The sequence below is a fragment of the Salarias fasciatus genome, chromosome 22 (genome assembly GCF_902148845.1).
Source record: "Salarias fasciatus chromosome 22, fSalaFa1.1, whole genome shotgun sequence".
NCBI classification, from domain to species: Eukaryota; Metazoa; Chordata; class Actinopteri; order Blenniiformes; family Blenniidae; genus Salarias; species Salarias fasciatus.
In genome coordinates, this window is record NC_043765.1 from 3,195,561 (window position 1) to 3,217,100 (window position 21,540).

The following is a 21,540-nucleotide window of genomic DNA, read 5'->3' on the forward strand; positions in this document are numbered from 1 at the left end:
TTTCTTAACGTTATACATTTATTTTTTTTAACCTCTGTCTCCCTCTGGCGGCGACCGGAAGCAGGCATGCGTGCCTCCTACGTAATGACGTCATGAAGACGTAAAAACAAAACGCGCGAGCGAATTGGGGTCGACGGAAGCGTCTCGTCGTCATGTTTTATTTCAAATAGGTAAATAAAAAGGATTTCAACGCAGAAATACAGAACGCAGTCGGTACACCGGGAACAGATACAGCTCGCGGCAGCTGTACAGCCAGGTAGGCGGCTTTCTGCACATGTTAGGCAGCTGGAGGCTAACTGGCTAGCTTCGCTGTAGGGTTTTCTCCATTGTTATTGTTAGCATGGCTAGCCTCGGCGATGCAGCATTATTGTTACTTCTTTTTAATTCAGTGCATAAACAGGTGAAGCAGTGAATGAACAGTTCATTCTTTCATCCCCCTTTCCTTCAGACCGGCACACACATGGCAGCTTCGTTACCCCAGAAGCCGGGGATGGCAGGCATGCCCCCGCAGCAGCAGCAGCAGCAGCAGCCGCCGCCGCAGGCAGCTCACCTGCCCCCTAACGCGGCCGCAGCAGCCGGCCAGCAGCCCGTGCCTCCGCAGGGGGCTCTGAGGGAGATCTCCCCGGTGTTCCTCTGCAGGATCGGACAGGAGACCGTGCAGGACATCGTTACTCGGACCATGGAGATCTTCCAGATAACACGAGCTACACAGGTAAACTGGGAGTCACTTGTAGGGTGTGTGTGTGTGTTGTTATCACCTGTTATCAACACTTCTTCACTTTAATCTTCACTGTAGTTATTAAGAGTCTCACGCAAACATCCATAGTTAAAGATTAACATCCTCTAATTTGCTTTGTATCTTCTCACCTACTCTAAACATGCACTCGTATCCTCTTATGTTCAAGCAGCTTCACCTTGCTGCTGTCTACTTTAATTACACTGAGGGAAACGTCTCAGTTTACATGTTTTTTAGAATATTTAATTTTAATCGAAATACTTTTCTTAAAGAACTCGAGGAAAATACAGCATATGAGCAATAAAAGCAGATGTCATTTAAATTGAGAATCAGTGGGGGTGAACCATTCACATCAGACACATCCAGCAGGGGGCAGAGAGATACAAGCCTGACCAGTGTTTGAAGGCCACCAAACACCTCTTCATCCTGGAAAACATTTTATCCCTTCAGTCCATCTTGTGGTGTAAACATCTTTCCTCAATCTCAAGAGTTACGTCTTTCTGTCTCATGAATCTCTTTGACAATTTTAATCCAGTTATCTACTGAGGACTAGTTTGTTTGAAGCCTTTCATGAATAATTGCTTTCTTTGCTGCTATTGTTAATATTTTCAAGGATGTATCTGTCATTTCCTGTTATTCCTATTGGGAGGTCATCTAAGTATAGGGATTTCAATGTCAGTATTATTATTTTGTTTTTGTTAGAGAATATGTTTCATGATCTTCCAGCTGTGTGCCCAAAGTGTTTTTATATATTTGTATTGACAAAACAGTTGTTAACATTCATGAAACCGACTCACAGTCGAAGGCAATCAAATTCAAGGTAACCTGACAGTGACTCATCTTAAAGTGTGGCAGTCCAGGTTTCCTTATCAATTAGCATTTTCTCAGTGGCCGCAGAAAATGTCCTTCTGAGTTATGTGAATCTTTATGTATTTTATTTCTGCTTCACTAAGTAATGTATTAGTTGTGCTCAGTAACACTTCTTAATGAATGAAAGCGTAATTCCACCGGGACTGTGTTAGTTCTCTGTTTGCTTTCGTCGATGGTCCTCGTTGACTTTGAACTGACACGCTGGAAGAATGTTGGCTTTTGATGAACTAAAGCTGGCAGCAGTCTGGCATTGCACAGATGTCTGATATTTCACTGTATTTTGCAGAAGAGGGTTTCAGGATGATTGGCATCATGCTGTGCGTGTAGTCTCTTTCTTGTGAACATTAACATTTTCATTACTGCGACCACAACAAAAAAAAATCTTTACAGTTGAAATGTAAAGCTTGTTGTGACAGTGTTTCATCGTGTGGCCCCTGAACTGAAATGTGTTTGAAACATTCGCCTGAAGAAGCGACTCAGTTTGTCGGGATTTCTTCATTTCAGTCCTTCTTTGAAATGTCTGCTTTGTTGTGAGGGATTGACAAATAGATGAAGACTTCACTTCTCTGTTATTTCCTCTTGTCAAGTGTATTTTGATGTTATCCTGCTGGATGTTTTTTTTTTTTTTTCCCCCCTAAGCTGAAAGCGATCCTCGATCCCCCGTCACTTTGAGTTTCTCCCTTGCTTCTGGTGTGTGTGTTTGCTGTTCCCGTTGCCGTCCGTCCAGCTTGCCTCCCATCTCCACCTGATCTCTATCTGTAATTGTGTTTATCTGTGCGCCGCTGTCGTCTTCCGCCTTGTTCTTGCCCATTGCTCTCAACATTTTTTTGCCCGCGCTGCAGCCTGTCGGAGGGAAACGCGACGGACTTGATTTGTTGTGCCTTTCAGCTCGGCTCATCATTATCCACATGCTCATCTTTCTAATTCCTCATCAAAACCAAGAGAAGAGTGAAACCCGGGGCTGCGGCTTCATGTAAATATTTCACTAATGTTCAAACCGAAAACATAAAACTAAAGAGAGATGCGATGTGTTTTCCTCTCAGCTCCCTAACGGCGTGACTCAGAGCCAGGCCATGTACCAGGACCGCTTCGGGAAGCTGCAGGAACACCTCCGGCAGCTCGCCCTGCTCTTCCGGAAGCTGCGGCTGCTGTACGAGCGCTGCGTGGAGATGACCTCTGACCTGCAGGAGAGCCCCACCGAGGTCAGGAAGGAGGCTGATTTCATGCCTTCATAGACGAGATAAATATTAATCTGTGACGGGGTTCTGTTTCCTCTGGGCCGTCCTTACTGTGACAGCCCCATCAAAACACGAGGAAGCAAAGGACGCTGCGTAACTGTGTGTGTGTGTGTGTGTGTGTGTGTGCGCGTGCGTGCTTGGTGTTTAGCTTGTGCCGTATGTCGGAGAGGAGCTGCTTTCTGTCAGAGTGGAGCCGTGCAGTCCTGCTGTGAACCAAGAGCGAAAAGAGGTTTTAGAGGTACGTTTCTGTCTCGTTTCTCCTGGAACCAGGAATCGATCAGGACTTTTTAAAGGACCTTCAGCGGCTTGCTGATACAGAGCGCTGATAGGAGTGTGTATTAATGCCATTTGATAAACGGTATGCAAGGGCTTGACAGACTTTAATCACGTTAAGTATGTTGCATCGCTGGTGTGTGAGCCCTGGCACTCTTTAGCGTGTAGCCTGGCCCGGCTACATTGTCATTAAAGGTGCAATAAGTAGCATGACATTACAAAACGCTACTTCCTCGTCCTCCTCCCCTTCGTTGCACAGGTCGCCAGTTTGGGAGACTTAAAGTGAGTTTAGACAGTTGAGGCGCTTCGCCCTGATGGTGCACGCCAACGACTGACATCGCACACGCAGCGTCTCGCACACAGCCGGTGAAACTCGGCTCACGGCCGACAGCCGGCATTCCTGAAAGAGGGACTGCTGTGCTGCTTGTTTGGCGACCTCAGGAACTCTCAGACGATTGGCTCTGGAACCCGGAAGTGTGACGGTTTAGCTCCGCCCACCTCAGTTTTTCCAGCGCCGAAATGTAAATTTTGAAAGAAAAAAGAACTTGACAAAGACAAAATTGTCGATGGAGACGACAGATTGTTTGAAGGGAAGGTTTCTTCAACGACAGGTGAAACATTGGAATCGGGGGCTGTTAGAATTTTTTTCTACACGTGAAACAGGTTACACGTGACGTCAGAGATTTGTGATCTTCTTCTATGGCAGTTGCGCTCTGTAACCACTAGAGGGCTCCGTCTCCATTTAAATACAGTCCCTTATTAAATCAAAATCATTCCAGTAGTTATTGGATAAAAACCTTTATTCTGTCATCAGCATCGACTCAGGCTGTTAAGCTGCTGATACGTTCACTACGTGTTTTGTCACATTTCTTTGATTTGTTGTACGTAAAATCCCTCATGCTGGTCTGTGAACCACTAGTGGTAGCAGTAAGGAGCTAGCTTGCTAGCAGTATCACCGAAGGCGACGGCAGCGTCTCTCCCTCCAGCTTGTTCGTGCGTTTCCATCGCAGGTGGTCTCCTGCAGATCCCTTTAAAAACCAGCTTTAGAGGGAGCATTTAGTGAGATAATGTTATCTGAAGCTTTCAGGAAACGTCATCGCCCCAGAAAACAGTACACATGTAGCTATTAGTGAAAAAAAGAATGAGGAGGTAAATGGCGTGTACACGGTCATCGAGTTTTCTAAACTGTTAAAATTTGTTATCCGTGTAACTGTTGACACCCCTAATGAGAATGTTTTTTATTATTTTCATTGTAAATTTCATACTTATTGCACCTTTAATATTAAAGAATGTCCAAACCTCGGACATCGCCGTCCTGCCCTGTGTCCCTGTGAGCGAAGCTGCATCAAGGAGCTTTTAGTGCGCTGTAGTGTTTGACCTGATGCTGGTGCTCCAGTTTACAGGGTTTATTTATGTTAAATGTGTCTTTCTTTCTCAGAATCACATGTGCAGTGTTGATTAAACAGAGTCTAACAGGGTTTAGGGTTTGTTTAGAAGAAACAAGTCTCAAACCTAACAGAAGAGAAGGAGCCGGATGTGGATGAACTCTGTGGGACTGTACTTCTTATTTATTCACTGGGTTTCATCTAAACCCAATCTTTCCGTTTAATGAACGTCTCAGTATTTTAATCACTGTCCAGAAGCGACAGCAGCAAGCTAAACTTAACACGACTTCGTTTTTTCTTTAAAACATCTTAAATTTAGTCTGATAACATTTCTATTGGAGCTCATTGATGTCCCCAGTTGGTGTTGGATGAATCATAAATCACACTGCAAAAAATCCAAATCTGAGCAAGTTTTTTTAAGTGAAAATGTCTCATTTTTAAGATGAATTCACTTAAATATATTTCATCAAGCTAGAAATACTTGATTTAAGAGAAGTTCTCTGAAATCGAGAACATTTTCACTTGTTCTATTGGCAGATTTTTTTTTTTTTTTGCTAATTTCAAAGTAAAAGTATCTTAATTTAAGAAAAAAAATCTGACAATAGAACAAGTGAAAATTTTCTTGATTTCAGAGAACTTGTCTTAAATCAAGTCTTTATGTCTTGATGAAATATAATATTTAAGTGGATTCATCTTAAATCAAGTAAAATGAGAATTTTTCACTCAAAACAAGTTTAAAGAACTTTCTTTAAAATATCATATTTAATCTTTGGTTCTAAAAAAGACTTTCTTTTAAAATATTCCACCCTCTAATTTTTGTATTAAAAAATAATTTTGCAGTTTTGTTGTAAAATATAACAACCAAGAATGCTAAATAATACTAAAAACTAAATATTTAGATTTTTTGAAAAGCTGTCTTCTACTTGCATTTGTTTTGTTTCTTTAGTCACAACATTCTTCCATCTTGCAGCTTGGTTTGTGTGTTTTTTTTTTTATTTAAAAGAAGAATTTAGAAACAGCTTTGAAATATTAATCCCACTTTTTGCTAAATGGAAGGAACCGGACGCGCTGAAGTGAGTGTGAAGTTCCCCGCAGACGCCTGTAGGTGGCAGTGTTCACACAGTCTGAAGTCAAACAGGAGCTGCAGGGCTTCCTATGAGGCTGTTGTTACTGAGACTCAAGGATTCCTTTGTGTCTCTACAAACCTGAGCGTCTCCGGCTGCTGTCCAACGGTCTCCTGTCCCCTTTCAACCTGCAGAAGGTGCGTCAGAAGAACCAGGAGATGAAGGTCCTGATGGACCAGATGAGGAACCTGCTGTGGGACGTCAACGCCATGCTGACGCTCAGGAAGTGACGCCCCTCCCATCTCGGCTGCTTTGGACTCCCTTCTTCACGGCAGGTGAAGCTTTAGGAATCGGATGGATTTTTGTGGGGGATTGTGGGACCTTCCACCTCCTCCAGCTGAGATTCGATGGCGATCGTATTGCGTCGGACTCCCAGAGGGAGAACCTCTGACTGACATCGGACATGTTAAACCTGACAGAACCTCAAACACTCCAATTCTAAGAATTTCTTTGTTTTATTTTGAAAGGCAGCTGGCAGCCCGAGTGCTGCACGACTATTACCCGACTGTTTATTTCACACTGCCTGAGTAATGAGTCGAGACCTGTTTAGCCTCGGGTGAAAATAACAGTAAGCAAAGTTTTCCAGACACCATGTGAACGGTGTTCCTGTTTTTTTTTTTCCTTCTTTGCCCCCCGGGTGCAGACACGACACCAGCCACACTTGAAGTGATTGCGGGTCTTTCTCCGTGTTTACAATAGGAACGTTTACCCACTCCGTCGCTTGTAGAACACGACGGGGTCGGAATTCAGATGAGGCCCCTGGCAGCTCGGTATCTCAGGTGTTTGTACACAGCGGTGTGTGTGTGTGTGTGCTTAATGAGATTAGCTTCCTGAGTGCTCGACATCGCACCTGTTTACCCCGAGGGAGCCGCGACCTGCTCTGCCTGGGAATATATTTTTGTAAACCGTGGGACAAGAAGTTCGACCTCCAGGGTCACTTCGGCTTTTTTGTATAAAATAAAAACTTTTTTTTTTTTTTTTTTTTTTTTTTTAAATAAACACATTCTTCGATGTGTGTGTGTGTGTGTATAAGTTCTGCGTTCTAAATTGGGACCTGGATGCCTGAGGGCGGATGTGGGAACACACCATCTCCTTCACGACTGAGCTGATAGGTCGGTACATAACGCACATCCGCCCACAGAGGCTGCTGCACGGCGAGGCCGACCCTCTGCGCTCGCCGCCGCCAGCCGCCGCCTCCCGCACCGCCAGCAGCTCCCCGGAACGTCACAATGTGTTCCGGCCGCCAGGGGACAGAAACACTGGGAAACCCGCCGCGGCACCTCGCCACAGTCTGCATTTATAAATCATTTTATTGTTTTCTTTTTTTTTTTTTTTACAGTTAGCGTTTTGATGTGAAATGATCCGTTTCCTTGGCAACGGTCCCTGCACACGGGAACGCCGGGATCCACGCTGACAGCCGGAGTGCACGGCACCGATACCGGCGTCCCAGCACTAGCGCTGACATCTAAAGTGCTCACACACGGTCCTGCGTCTCGGCGCTGTCCATCAGAGATTGTCCTCTCTCGGCGAGACGGCCCTCCAGCGGGACTCTTTCAAGGCCCCTGAATCTGCGGCGACTCGTGGAGGCCGGAGGATCGTTTGAAGCGCCCGTCGATCGTCCTTCGACGCCTTCTTCCTCATGATGTGTATATAGTCCAGAACAGACCACCAGGGCCTGTGCGATGATTGTACTTTGTCCGAATGGACCCGACTGCCTCCGTCGCCTCGTTCCAGGCAGTCCCCAAGTACCTTAGCTTGATTTCCCGCCACGTGATTGGTCCGTTTCTCTGAGCAAAAGGCCACTAGGCGAGGCTCCCGTTCCCCTCGTGCTTTCTGTCCGCTGGCCTGGTCAGTGCCGCCGCCGCCGCCGCCTCCTCAGGGGTTTGCACTTCTCGAACACTTGATCTTTTGAGGAGCAGCAGGTCGGGACGCCGTTTTGAGCCGGCTCGCCCGCTCAGCGCTACGCCCGCTCCAGGTCTTTGTACTTCTTGCGGAGGACGGACACTTGATCTTTGAAGAGCACGGGGTCCAGGCGGAACTGAGAGTGGACCAGAGGCATGTAGCCAAACCAGTTGGCGAAGGCGTTGACACACTCCTGCCTCTGGTTGAAGTGTTCTGGGTTGGCCCACGGCACGCTCTTCGTACCCTGTGGCGGGGAAGGGAAACGGACCGTCAGTCAATGGAGACCCGACGCGAGACGTCAGAGACGCCGCCCCTCACCTGCGGACTGGGCAGCTCCTTGTACTGCTTCCTCTGCGCCACCTTGATGGGGGGCAGGTGGGTGACGGCAGAGACCAGGAAGTTCATGAGGATGTCCTCGCAGTTGGAGGTGCGATCCACCAGCGTGCGCAGAGACTGGGGCAGGTAGTGGGAGAACAGGTAGTGGTAGTACCTGCGGGGCGGATGACAGGGTTACTTGGTGGATTTTCACAGAACACCAGCAGACGGAGGAGCTTTGGGGAGTTCAGAAGGCCTTCCCCCTCCTGGGGTCAAAACAGCGGATTATTGGAGCTACAGTTTTTGATTTGCCACAGGTTTCTCCACTTTATACCCTTCTCTGCTGGAGTTGGAGGGTCTTGATCATTGATTTTTTTTTCTTTTTAAACAAATCCAAACGAGGCTCAAAGCCATGCCGTCAGGCTGAGTTTGCAAAAACACCCATAATGCAACACCTGTGGGAGAAGTTTCTGGAACATTTAACTGTATCCTGCTCCAGAAGGGTTCATTAACATTGACTTTATGTTGAGACTGAAGTTCATTTTTGGTGTTATATATTTGTTTTTTGCAAAAAATATCGACATTTTCATCGTGCGTACTCTGCACCACAACAAAGGAAAAGTTTAAAATTTAAAGGCTATCATGGCAGCAGTCCAGCCCACTAAAGATGAAATGGTTATATAACAAAAACAAGGTACTTTTTGTGCCCTGCAACTCATTTTTAATGTGTCTTTTGGAAGAATAATTGCTCACGCCTGTTCCGATTATGCTCTCCTGACGTTCTTCTCTCGTTATTATGACGTTAAGAGAATCTGAGCCTCTTCTATCAGTGAATTTCTTCAGAGAATCTCAGCCGCTCATGTGAAATAAATGAAATAACACTGCATCACACAAAAAGAGCATTGCATAATTTAACACGAGTGGAGATCAACAAATCACAGCCTGTGTGGCGACATCTCCAGGAAAAAAGAAAGAAAAGCATGGCTGGTGTGATGAGCTGTATGTTGATGATATGTATCTGGGACAAGTTAACCATCTCCTCTCCGGAGGGAGTCCACATTTACTGCATGCAAGCGAGGGAAACCCCACAAGTGCGCCGCTCATTTCCTCTTATTGGTTTTTAAAACTGGATTTCAGGAAAATGCTTTTTAATCCTGCATTTCTGAGACTGTGCTGCTGATTATGATCATGAGGTAAAATAAGATCAATTTCCATGAGGACCAAGACTTTTCTTGAGCAAAAACCCAATTTGCACACGCTTGATTGGTCCACTAATTCAATATACAGTAATATAATGTATTTGTCATCCTGACTGTTTCCTTTGTTTTGGCAGTGGAACTGGCTTTCGAGCTAATGGTGAAAATTAGCTTAAAAACATGTTTTCATTCGAAACTCTGACAAAAAAAGAGCAGACGGTCTCTAGATGTCGCCAGGCTCGGCGGCGCTCCCGTCCATCCTCTGTGCTGTAATCGCATTCGTACTGTAGAGAGGAACACACCCCTCCGCCATTGTGCATAATCGACTTCTAGCTTCCTGATTTAATCAGAGCGCTCGAAGTAATCCAGCCCAGCCTCTTCTGTCCCGGCTCACATTTACAGAATCATTCCCGATGCCTTTTTTGTCTCCGTCTGATTGTCCCTTATTGGCTGTCATGCTGGGATGCATGTCATTACGCCCGGCGCTGCCGAACCTCATCAGGCTCGTCCTTTGTTTTTAGCCGCTGATCCCTGAGACGGCAATCCGTTTCCGACCTCTGCTGAATATTTAATGTCACGTCTGTGTGAGCGCGTCTAAATTTAGGCGTGATATTTTGTTACTGGAGGGGAATTATTGGATTTCACTACTGGAAAAGTGAGATGAACTTTCACGTTGCCACAAGAAATAACACGGATGACGTGGTCGCGTTTGGGTAAAGTTGGATTAAATCCAAATTAATCCCAGTCGATGTATGACGAGTATAAAGTTCCCGAAACATTACAGTTTTGTCTTGAGAGGGCAGTTTTTTTACTATAGTAAATAACTTCAATCTCAACTCAAAGCCAGATTTAATGAATGGTCTGACACAACTGATGTATTATGAATGCAGACAAATATAAAGATAAATACAAACCAAGCTGTGGTGTGAGCTAAAGCCAAAACAACACATGCCGGATTGCTGTGTTGGCATTTTTACCAGCTGAGGACTCACCAATATCAAACAGTCCATCTGAAGACCGCCTGCGGCTGTTTTGGATTATTTAGAAGTGTTCGCTTTGCGCTACATTAGAACCTCAATCATTTGGAGGGAGACGTTTGGATCTCCACTAATCGTCTGAACTCTGGGGAACATCCTCTAAGGCCTCGTCTCATTTGGTCCAATCACACAGAGAATCGACACTTGTCTCGACATCAGACGGAGCAAAATTAAAAACGTGTTGATATCTCGATGATTTGCATTCTGCTGCGAGCGGGTCGCTATCGATCCACCTGTGGTAGAAGGCGGCTCCCGTCAGCACGATGGAGTAGTCGTTGGTCCACTTGGAGGTGTAGCCCCAGGCGCGCTTCAGGGGGTCCCAGAAGTGGCTCCTGGGTGGATACCCCACGATCCGCTCGGGGAAGCTCCTCCACACCAGGAAGGCAAAGTTCACCTGCGTGTGTGTACACACACACACACACACACACACAGAACCGTCAGTAGCCTGCGTCGGGATCGATCGGTGCCTCCGGAGCATGTAACGCGTACCTCACTGGTCAGGAGGACTGTGTCTTCATCCAGACTCAGCACTGCCTCCGTCTCTATGGCAACGTGGGGGAGAAACCGACTGGTGGTCTGCGAGAAAAACAGTCTCAAGTCTGGGCTTCGACTTCCAGGGAAGGATTATGAAAGGACCATCATCGTGTTAAAGTAAATCACGTTTAGAAATTACGGAGTGAATCAGTGCGGACGGCGGCCTTGAGTGGAAAAAGGAAGACGGCATTAGGAGCGAGTGGCGTTTAAAGAAGATGCTCGTGGTTAAACGCAGAGAAACGCAGACGTCCGGGCAGGAAACGGGTAAAACAGATGAAGGCTGATAGATAAAGACAGACTGTAGATACATAAACCGGCCGGCGGTCTGTCATCCTGCCACTCAGCCGTCTGGGCTGTGACGGGCGGCGGCCCTCACCTTCCTCCTGCCGTCTGTCACGGTGAGCGGGACGGGCATCGGAGGCCATTTGCTGCGGCTGGGCGGCGGCTTCTCGCTGTTCCACAGAATGATGATCTGGACGAGTCGGAGGCAGGGACGGCCATAAAACACACACATCAGATTAATTGGGAAAGACGGCCGACATCAATCAAACAGCGTGACTGGCGTCGGCGCGCTTCCCGCTGCAGCCCGATGGGTAAATCCACACACTCCCTTCACGCTTTGCAGACTGGCTTATTGAACCGATTCTCAGCTTAATTTAACTTGTTCCATGTATTTGTAGTTACATCCAGCGAGGTCTAGAATACATTTAATGTCTGTTACACTAGCTTTTCTATCAAGAAAAGGGTATATATTTAAGTATTCTTTCCTATTTTTGCCAGTAATTTTGCACATTTTCAAGTCACCCAGACCCAAAAGACAATTTCTAAAACCGAAAAGTGATTCTGGTGGAACTCAAAGTGTGGAGCGGGAGTTTTGGTCATTGTTAGAATTAAAAAAATTAAATAAAAATTATGAGAAATAGGACATTTATACTTCATGTTTTAGATTCAGTCATTTCTTGTCTTCAGTTTCCAGAAGTTCGTTTTGAAGAAATATGGTCGCAGTGTTAGTTCCGTCAGTCTCAATGACCCACAATCAAAACGTAAAAGAAAAAAAAAATGTGTTGGAAAAACGGAGTGTAGTGTTTTCTGGAAAGCTTTGACCTCGTGTTCCTGTCAGTGTTTGAGGATCCTCTCGAGTTCTGTCAGTTTCGTCTGTGAACTGTCTTCTTCGTCTATTGTCTTCTTCGCAGCCGGACAATGGACCCGTCCACCGCTTGTCGCCGACACCCTGACAGCTCCGGCTCTCTTCAGCCGCTAATCTTTGTCTGTGGTCGGTCTCTCTGGTATCTCGTGCTCACGAGCAGCCCCTTGGCGTGATGCTGCCACCTCCATGCTCGGTGTCAGCGCCGCGGTCGGACTCCTGCCCGACGCTTCCGCCTGAGATTCACCAGAAAACTTTTCTTCCTGCTCTTTCGAACTTGCTTGGCCGCTTCGCTCCTTCTGCGGAGAGCAGATTCTCCGCAGCATCTCCACCATAAACGCCCGACTGATGGAAAGCTACTGATTCGGTCGTCCTTTCTGCAAGCTTTCCAATATCTTGCGAAGGCTTTTGAAGTGCCATTAAAGGGATTATCTGGTCCCCGGTCACCTCCCTGACCAAGGCCCTTCTGTCTTGCGTGCTGAAGTTGGCCCGATGCCTAATTCTGCAGAGTCCTGGCGGTTATTGAGGCCTGGATCCTCCTGGGAACACTTAAAGCTTTAGAAACGGCTTCATACTCTGCCCTGATCCATACCACAGAAGTTCCACTGACTCTCTTGGACATTTTAGTGTCTTTTCTCCTGTTTTATCTCCTGCCATTACGGGATCTTAGACCGAGCTTCTTAAACACTCCCAGTCACGTCTCTTTAAATTTCTTTTAGGAGTAGGCCATAAGAAATGTCCAGATGGTTCGAAAACAGTCAAATAACTGAGAATGAATTATTTCAAGACGGGTGATTTCATCCTCAACTTTCTTTTTCCAGCTCCATTGGGTTTGAATTAATAGAAAAATCTTAAATTTGAGCGTTTGAGCATTAAATAGACAAAACAAAGCAGAGAAGAAGAACTCCACGCACAAACGCCACGGTTGGCCCGCTTACCTGCGAGCAGTACTTCGACTTGGAGACCACCTGAAGGAGCTTCATGATTGGCTGCGACTGGGAGACCAGCGGGGAGACGGCGTGGATGACCGCCGTGAACTCCTGACCCGGACTGACTCCTGAGGGAGAGGGCCAGGGCGAGAGAGATTCAGCCAGTCAGTGGCACAGAAAACAGAAAGAGTGAAACACCGGCAGTGTAATGTGGAAGATAGAGGGCTTCAGAGATGTATATTTGTTGGAAAAAAAAGAAGCTATATTTGGAACATTATCCATCTTGATTGCAAAATTAAAGCCTATACAGAGAGGGACCTCGGCAAATATTTGATTACAACTTGCCGGTGTTGATTACGACCTTTCTGCACAATCATGAGCTGCACGCTGTGCAGACAGGCTGAGGCGAGGCGAGAGCTTTACCCAGGCCCAGGTAGTAGAAGGGGAAGTGAGCGAGGTGGGTGGAGTACTCCGGCAGGACCAGCAGACCCCCGGGGAGCCAGTTCCACATGTACTTGTTCCTGGACGTGTGAGAAAACACCCGGTCCTTGATGATCTGAGGAGAGAGCAGCGAGAGGCGGTGGGATGTGGAGAAGTGCTGCCCGTCCGGAACAAACCCTCGGTTCCTCCCCCCGCTGCACTTCCCGCCGTACGCCGACAGGGGGAGTCCACGGCGCGGCGGCGCCTCCCAGAGGCCCCGGGGCTGGCTGACCTGGGGCTAACGGCACAGCTGGCTCCGGGGAGAGGTCCCCCCTCTGCATGCTCTATGTATATAAGCAGCTTATCACCAACCTCCAGAACCTCTTCCTTTATTATCTCTGGAGCAAATCCCCATCAGCCACTGCACTAGGGGGCCGCCGCCTCGCCTTTACAAACATCAGATTGCGAAGTCTGCCGCCCTCTGCGTGGTTTCTCCAGACTTCAGCTGGGCTAAATCTGTTGTTTGCCGCCGTGGTGGCAGACCGGCGGTTTGTGAGGGAACGGGGCTTCGTTACGCGCTCTCATCCATCGCATCGCCACGGGCCAGCCTTCAGACGACTTCCTCTTAGCAGGAGAAAATGGTCTCTGAAGTGCGTTTTCTCTGCAGCTCGTTCAAAGACGGGGAGGTGAAACCCGGTTTGGCGAGAGGCGTCCGTCCACCTCCAGTCTGTGTCTCACACAGTCCCCAAAAAAAATGTTAGAGGAAACCTCAAAGCTCATCCTTTATGAAATTAAAACTCTTCCTCTGCCAGAACCGCCCCGATATAAACACCAGGCATGAACATGAACGTGAACACAGGATGGACAGTTCGCAGAAAGGATGTCAAACATAAGGCCTGCAGGCTAAAACTGGGCCGTAAAAGGCTCTAATGCGGCCCACATAACCAACAAAATACATTTTAAAATAATCAAAGAAAACATTTATTTATTTTAACAAACAGCACAATACTGAGAGTCGAGCTGAGATATCGACATGAAAAATCACCTTGCTGCTCAATTCTGTTAACATTTCTAAAAATGTCCAGAATGCAACAGCTACGAGACGTTTGACTGAAATTGCTTTTATGTTTAAATTGTAGTAATTTTGGTACCGATTGCAAAAACATACAGTTTTGGAAAACTCCTGCTCAACTTAAAAGTTATTATGGCAGTCCGACTTAGTGAAAGTAGGATCAGTAAATCTACAATTAGATTTAAAAAAAAAAGTCCAAGTGTTAAGGCTATAGTAGGACCATCAATGGGTGAAAACTGAAAAAAATACATTTTTTTGATCATTTTTGATAATTTTCATTTTTTTTTTCTGGAGGTAAGGCCCTCAAAGGGTGACAATTGAAAAAAAACAACAATTTTTTAAATATAATTTTTACTTTATTTTGGAGGTAAGGCTGTAGTAAGACCATGAAAGGCCGAAATTTGAAAAAAACTTTGCTAATTTTGATTTTATTTTGAAGGTAAGGCTATAGTAAAACCATCAAAGGGTGAAAATTAAAAAAAAAATTGTTTTGATCATTTTTGATAATTTCCACTTTATTTTGGAGATAAGGCTAGATTAAGACCATCGATGGGTGAAAATTGAATATTTTTTTTTAGACCATGAAAGGCTGAAAATTGAAAAAAAAATTGCTTTTTTTTTTTTAAGACCATCGATAGGTGGAAATTGAAACATTTTTTAAAAATAATTTTTACTTTATTTTGGAGGTAAGGCTATAGTAAGACCATCAAAGGGTGAAAATTGAAAAAAAAAAATTGATAATTTTTCACTTACTGTTAGGATTCCCATTGCAACAACACATCGTCAGTAGGGTAAAACTAACCTGTCTCACGACGGTCTAATGCAGATCATAGAGTGATCTGCATAAACCTGAGCTCTGGAACATAAACATTCCCCGTCCAGACTGAAAATAACCAAAAAGGATATTTTTCTGAACATTATACTCGCACAACACTTCCAAAATAAACTCCTCGGTATATATGAGCCATCAGCAGATATTGCATACAGCATATTGAATCTCACACCAGCCGGGAGCTGAAAGGTGATATTCTTGATGGCATGAATGGAGAATGATCTTATATAAGCAGTGATAGGAAGTGAATCACAGGTAAAATAAGGCGAGCAGCGCTCTGAGTCTGAACCTCACCAGCAGCAGAGAAATAGAAACATTTACAAGTCTGATGTTAGCAGGCAGAACCCGGCAGCTCCGGACTGATATCTGTGCGCTAATAATATAGATTTTCTATACATTGGAGGGATTTCTCCCAGACTTCAGGTGGATCGAGAGTCGACTGCTTTTCAAATGATTATGAGACTGAGTACAAGGCTAAGCTGCAGACGGGAAAAGCGGAGTGCGGGCCTCTGGTGCAACCCTGCAATCATAATGATGGAAGGGTAGTGAGATTCAGAGCGTTCAGACTCTGGTGGAAAGCCTTGCTGAAGGCACGCGGGCAGCGAAGTGCAGGAGGATGTGTTTATGACAGCGGCGGCGTCTTTTTCTGGATGTTTTTTACTGTAAATTGTACGCTGCTGTGTTTGGATGGGAGGAAATAAAAACTCGCTTAGCTTTGCAGCATTCCAGGAAGAGTTTGAGGGGAGACACACTGAAAGGTTAAAGGTTAAAATGATAAAGTTTTCTAGCAGGTCTCACCGTACCTGTGGTATATTAGAAAAAAAGCAAAAAAAAGTTTCATTTTAGCATTTAGGATTCTGTTATATTTGAAATTTCATAGGTGACAATAAAATGTCACATAATTAAAACTACTGTATTTCACTAGATGACTGGATGGAAATAAGAATAAACATAAATAAATGTTTCTATCACCCCTCATGCAATCATGAAACTCCCCCAATTAACTCTGAATGATTTGCTTCATGTAAAGTTTCGACTTTTTTGGCAAGTTGGCTTACTATCAACAGTCTTTCTGTAAAGACCTGAAACCCTTCGATAATTTCTGATTATGTTCATCGATCGTATGAATGTTTGTCATGTTACATTTACAGTACAGTCAATGAAAACACGCGTATGTCAGGTTTAGACTTCCCTGAGTTGTGGCTCATTCCTAGATATAAAAGAAATAAAGCTGTAAAGAGACACAACTGCAAAACACTGATCTTTCTCATAGTTTTCCTCACTTCAATAGAAGTTTTTGGAACATTTCACTTTATTCTGCACAAGAAATTTGCATAAAAATGGGCTAAAACTGTTTATTAATGAAGCTGTGATTGCTCACTTATTACTTTTTTAATCAGTATTCTTTTCTTAAAAGCAAAAAAAGAACAAATAACCGTGCGCTTCAAACACGTCCACCTCCTCCGATGGTAAACATCCCGACTTTCTCGTTCCAGAATCAGAGCCATAAAGCTGAACTTGACAAAACAAAAGTGAATGAACTGATTTCTCCCCGTAATGAGGAGCTGTGGCGGTTTGGCGCTGACCTCCAGTGTGGTGAGGACGATCTTGTCCACAGAGGAGAAGTAGGCTTCCCACAACATCTGTGTCCTCTGCCTGAGAGCCAGGACTCGCTCGTTCCCCACCGCCCTCACTGTGGACGGCACCTGCAGAGAAACCGCAGAGAGACGCGTTCAAACACAACAGCGGCCTCCATTCTCCTGCAGAAAAAAACAAAACAAAAAAAAAAGGTCCAGGAAAGGAGGAAACGGCATTAAGCGATCAGAACTCGTCAGAAGTAATTTGGGCGGCTGCTCGATCTGCCCCCCAAAAAGCGTTTGACACGGAGCTGATTCGGGTCCTGTTGTTCAGATAATTAGACCTTAATTAGTAAGGACTAAATTGAGGGTTTCGAATAAATCGCCGAAATTGATTTAATCACTTAGGAGAGTTAAGCTCTTCGACTCAATCAAAGCGGGAGAAAACCGTGATAAAGTGAGGAGAGCGATCGCAGCTAACGCCTTTAATTCCCCGAGTCTCCACACTGCTAATGCATTTTCTGAGGGATTTAGAGAAGCTCCAGTCCACTAAATCACTTCCTGCTTCTTTTCTGCCTTTTTTTTTTTCTCTCCCTCTCTCTGTTTACCGCCGTTCCTGAACGCCGCACTTCTTCCCTCTGTCTCCGGATTTTAATTAGAAACATTAAAACGGGGAAATAACTCCGAATGGGACGACTTGTTTTGCGGAGTTTTTGCCGAGGAACCCGCTACGCCACAACACCGTATCGCTCACAGCGCCGTCATTCGGTTCTGAGGTCAAGCTGCGGAGGACCGAGGTCCGGCAGTTCCATGATTCAAAGCGACACGCCGTCTCCTGCTGTTGGTTCACTGAGTTTGATCAAGTCAGAAGCGAGCAAAGCAGCGACAAGGAGATTCTCCAGCGCTTCACGCTTCCGGCGTCGGCCGTCAAACTTTTGAGGAATGCTAATTTCCTTTTCCCGGCTGGACTTTCCCACCGGCGGCGCTGCCAGAACCCCTCAGATCTGGTTTACTGACCTTGGTATTACGGCGCCGTCATTGGCTTGAACGGAAGCCCCCCCCCCCCGAGGATCGACGCTCTGCTGTCAGCGGAGGAGACGAGAGACGCCGGAGCGACAATACAGATGAGCCGACGGCCGCCATCACAGAAACCTGAGCTTCCTCCGCTCCGCGGGAGAATTCACGGATTCAGGAATCCATGTGTGCCGAGAACCACAGCACGCAAAAACTAGCCTCTTTCCAATTACGAATCTTTACTTTTGACCAATCTACAGGACTTTTTCAAGAGCAAATATTTGAAGATTTGAAATATTTTATGTTGTAAATTGTTGCTGTGCAGAGAGCGAGCGCCGCTCGTTCATTCCAGGTCTGCCCTGACCTGGAAACACCCCCCCTGCTCCTCTCTATTAGCCCAAAACGCCGGTTCATGTCCTCTATGGGGCGCGATCGAAGCCGATCAATGGCGAGGAGACATGATGTAACTGGCGAGAGGCGCGGTGATAAAGGCTGTCGCCGCGGACTGAGCCGGCTTTGCGGCCGCATTGTGTTTATTTACGGGTCCGCGGAACAAGGAGACACAATGAGCGGGCTTTCGAAAAGCAGCTGGATTAAGACCTTTATGGGGGTTCGGGCTCCACGGGGGTCCGACCTGTAACCACAGCACTCGATACGGGCTCAGGCTTCCTGACGGGGGGGGATTTCTAGCAGCTAAAATACATTCAAACCAAAGAGGCAGCAGATTGTTTCAGGTGGATTTTAACGAGATTTCCTCAGTTTGAAGGAAGCAGATTGATAATAAGTGAAATTAAAAGCCCCGTCTTGTAAGTTGAAGACACTGAAGGCATCAGTTTAGCTGGTACTCACTGGGTTTCACACCTCCCCTGCTTTATGTCAGGGGTGTCAAACATAAGGCCCCTGTTCCAAAACCGGCCCACAAGAGGCTCCAATTCGGAAAAACCACCAAACAAATGGTGAAAATGTACAATTTTAACAGATATCAGTGACTCTGCGGTGAAAGCTAGCAACGTTGTTGTCATCAAACTAGCTTTGAAGCCATGCTGTCAGGCTGAATTTGTAAAAATATACATAATTAACAGCTATAAAGACGTTTTCACTGTGTTTTGCACCAGAAGACTTGATGAAAATCAGATTTGTGTTGAGATTTTAGTTGTTTTCTTGAGTGAATTATTTGGTTCTTTAAAAATAGACATTTTCGTCATATAAGCCACAGCAAATAAAAACTTTACACTTACATTTAAAGGTCATTATGGCACTATTTTACCAGTCCGACAGACACCCATGGCTCCGCAAGCTTTATTATTATTTCTCTCATCAAATAATAAGTCACATATTGGATCAGACCGCACCTGTTTCGAAACACCCAGTCGCAGTCGGACTGTTTCAGTCCCAGAGTCACCAGCAGGAACCCGGTCAGCCCGTCAGTCCGTCAGGGTTTTACCTGCAGCAGCAGCCTCTCGTCCCCCTCGATGACCGCCTGGTTCCACTGGATGACGTCGGAGAACGGAAGCTCCCAGCCGTTACTCAGCAGCACGGGGATACACGCCGCCTGCACACACACACACACATATACAAATTTAGAGAGTGTGAGGAGAGACGATAAAAATGACAAACCAACTTGAGGGGAAAGTAAAACTGAACTGGAGTTACTGCCTGCTGGGAGATTCTCTCCTCCAAACATCTCAACAAGCCACCCCGGTTATTCCCTGACTGTGGAGCGATGTAGTGGAAAGTGTTGTCAGAGTGTGTATTCCAGACGTGAGACAGATGTCAAAGTGACCCGATCTGGAGTGACCAGTTTTTTATTGGGTCATTCATTCCTGGGAGATGGAGACTTTTTTTTTTTTTTCAGGAAAACATCAATTCAGGGAGATTTTGACCTACAAACCTCGTCCATCACGTAAAACATCCGTGAACGTGAAGCAACTGCTTGCAGGCGGTATGGATAATGCATTATTGAGAACGGCATTAATAGAAGAAGAGTCTGGAGTTCACAGCCTCCAGCTTACAGCAATCACCTTAAACACATCCGTCTACATTCATTGCGATCGGCTGCAGTTTTTCTGGCTTCCGTCTGGTCTGATCTCTCAGTGTCCGCTGCTTTTTAGCAGGAAGCAACCAAAACATAACAAACTACTGCTGCATGCATGCAACACACTCCGCTTGACTCCAGCTGCTCAGAGCCGGGCCCGTCTCCAGCTGAGCAGATTATGTGATCAATATTTCCTCAGACGTCCTCTGATCAGCCTCAAGATTATGACCGCTGACTGGTGAAGGGACCTTTATCACAACATCTACAAAGCAGAAGCTCTACAGAATCTGTAATGACCGCTGTCTTTAGAAAGTGTGTCTGGATGTTGGAGGCATTTCACTTTAACAAACAGCAGGCAGGGTGACATTTTCCCGGTGATATTAAGGCATTGAAAGGGCAGTAATGCATGAAACCTTCACACTGATAAGTACAAATATCTCCAGTTTGACAGGAAGCCCTTCAGATCTGTTGAAGTTTCATCTTTTACACACACACTCACACACACACACGGCAGACACTCTGCACTAATTATGAACACCAATGAGGGGGACATACGCACCAAAATCACAGAATCGAAGACGTGTAAGTAGATTAGGGTTGACTCCGTTGATGTGTTAAAGCATACTGATCTGCTGGGTTTGAGATTTGAGGTCTGTCTTCTCCTCTGACGCCCCGGCGGGTTTTTGATCTTCCATTTATCCGTCTCGCTGCCTGCATCTCTCCCACTGTGGTCAGGGAGTGTTGACAGGCCGGAGTGTTATTTTTCCCATTTCCACCCCTAATTAAACCACGAGAGAAGCTGAAGTTTGGGAGATCAAACGCTCTCTGTGGCCGGGGGGGGGGGGGCTTCCACGCGCCTACATTTCATCTGAGGACAAACCTGCTGAAGGACACTCTGGGAAACGGGACGACTCGTGAGTGTGTGTGTCCTTGTGTCAGAATTAGTCACGGGTTACAAGAGGAGCAAACACACACTCCCGGAGGGATAATCCAGGGCCTGGAAATGTGAAATGCAGTCTCTGCTTACACGACAGCGTTTCCAGTGAGAACACCTTCCAGCCTGGAGGCGGAGCGACACACACGCTCTCGGTGTGTGTTTGCACTGGGAGACGGAGAAGGGGAGGCTCCGAGCAGAACTGCACATGTAGGAGAGTGTGTGTGTGTGTGTGTGTGTGTGTGTGTGTGTGTGTGTGTGTGTGTGTGTGTGTACGCTGGCAGCAGCTTTTCCACCACAGTGGTAATTGCCAGTTCTTTTGTGGTGCTGGCTGCCACAAGAACATATATGTTTCTTTTGGAAGAGAAAGTCTTGAAAAGTAGGTTGAATGGAAAAGAGAGTGGATGTGAGGGAGGACAGAACACGAGACAAAACGAGAGGACAGAGAGGGACGGCAGGAGGAGAGAGAGACCACGGCCGCTGCTGCCAAGCCAAGCCAAGCCGGCTGTGTGTGTGTGTGTGTGTGTGTGTGTGTGTGTGTGTGTGTGTGTGTGTGTCCATTCAGCAGACATCAGTGTGAGGCAGGCTGCTACTCCTGCGGATGCTTCCGGACTGTTCTCACACACACACACACACACACACACACACACACACACACACACACACACAGCCCCAGAGAGCAGTACAGCGCGGGGTGGGGGTGGGGGGGGGGGGGGGGGGGGGGGGTGGGGGGGGTGGGGGGACACTGTAACAGCCAGAGACTTCAGTGTTGGGCGAGTCTAAAAACAGCCGCCACTGCTTCCTGCGCCGGTGTGAGGCCGTCGACCTGGGTGGCGAGCAGAGCGCCACAGCAGGCCGGCGGCTTGAAGCTGCTCTCTGCGCTCGCTCCATTGTTTTTTTTTTGTTTTTTTTTTATCTGCACTTGAACGCCTCACTGATGGATGCAAACCAACCATTCCAGAGTTCCTGTCGG

General features: G+C 46.4%; 2 protein-coding genes across 3 annotated transcripts in view; one reads left to right on the top strand and one right to left on the bottom strand.

Moving 5' to 3' along the window:
• Positions 1-118: 118 nt before the first annotated feature.
• LOC115409284 (mediator of RNA polymerase II transcription subunit 30) lies at positions 119-7,062 on the top strand. 2 transcript variants are annotated; one of them, XM_030120390.1, is made up of 6 exons: positions 119-256; positions 449-712; positions 2,650-2,808; positions 2,993-3,082; positions 5,761-5,901; positions 6,966-7,062. In XM_030120390.1, the coding sequence occupies exons 2-5, from the start codon at positions 461-463 to the stop codon at positions 5,854-5,856; spliced, it is 597 nt and encodes a 198-aa protein (XP_029976250.1). In that variant the 5' UTR covers positions 119-256; positions 449-460; the 3' UTR covers positions 5,857-5,901; positions 6,966-7,062. The 2 variants fall into 2 exon arrangements, with proteins under 2 accessions (XP_029976250.1, XP_029976249.1); XM_030120389.1 differs by lacking the exon at positions 6,966-7,062 and having other exon boundaries at positions 5,761-6,635.
• Positions 7,063-7,360: 298 nt separating this feature from the next.
• Positions 7,361-21,540, bottom strand: part of ext1c (exostoses (multiple) 1c) — a 92,569-nt gene continuing 78,389 nt past the window's right edge. Inside the window, exons 4-12 of the mRNA XM_030120388.1 lie at positions 19,043-19,150; positions 16,594-16,713; positions 13,107-13,239; positions 12,693-12,811; positions 10,987-11,082; positions 10,566-10,652; positions 10,310-10,470; positions 7,847-8,018; positions 7,361-7,772 (exon numbers count right to left, since the gene is read on the bottom strand). Of these exons, the coding sequence (XP_029976248.1) occupies positions 7,587-7,772; positions 7,847-8,018; positions 10,310-10,470; positions 10,566-10,652; positions 10,987-11,082; positions 12,693-12,811; positions 13,107-13,239; positions 16,594-16,713; positions 19,043-19,150 (1,182 nt within the window). The 3' untranslated portion in view covers positions 7,361-7,586. The remainder of the gene's footprint in view (positions 7,773-7,846; positions 8,019-10,309; positions 10,471-10,565; positions 10,653-10,986; positions 11,083-12,692; positions 12,812-13,106; positions 13,240-16,593; positions 16,714-19,042; positions 19,151-21,540) is intronic.

Coding starts and splice junctions, on each gene's coding strand:
- LOC115409284 (XM_030120390.1), top strand. CDS start 461: ATGGCAGCTTCGTTACCCCAGAAGCCGGGGATGGCAGGCATGCCCCCG. Junction 2,809..2,992: donor TGCAGGAGAGCCCCACCGAG/GTCAGGAAGGAG, acceptor CTTGGTGTTTAG/CTTGTGCCGTATGTCGGAGA. Junction 3,083..5,760: donor AGCGAAAAGAGGTTTTAGAG/GTACGTTTCTGT, acceptor TTCAACCTGCAG/AAGGTGCGTCAGAAGAACCA.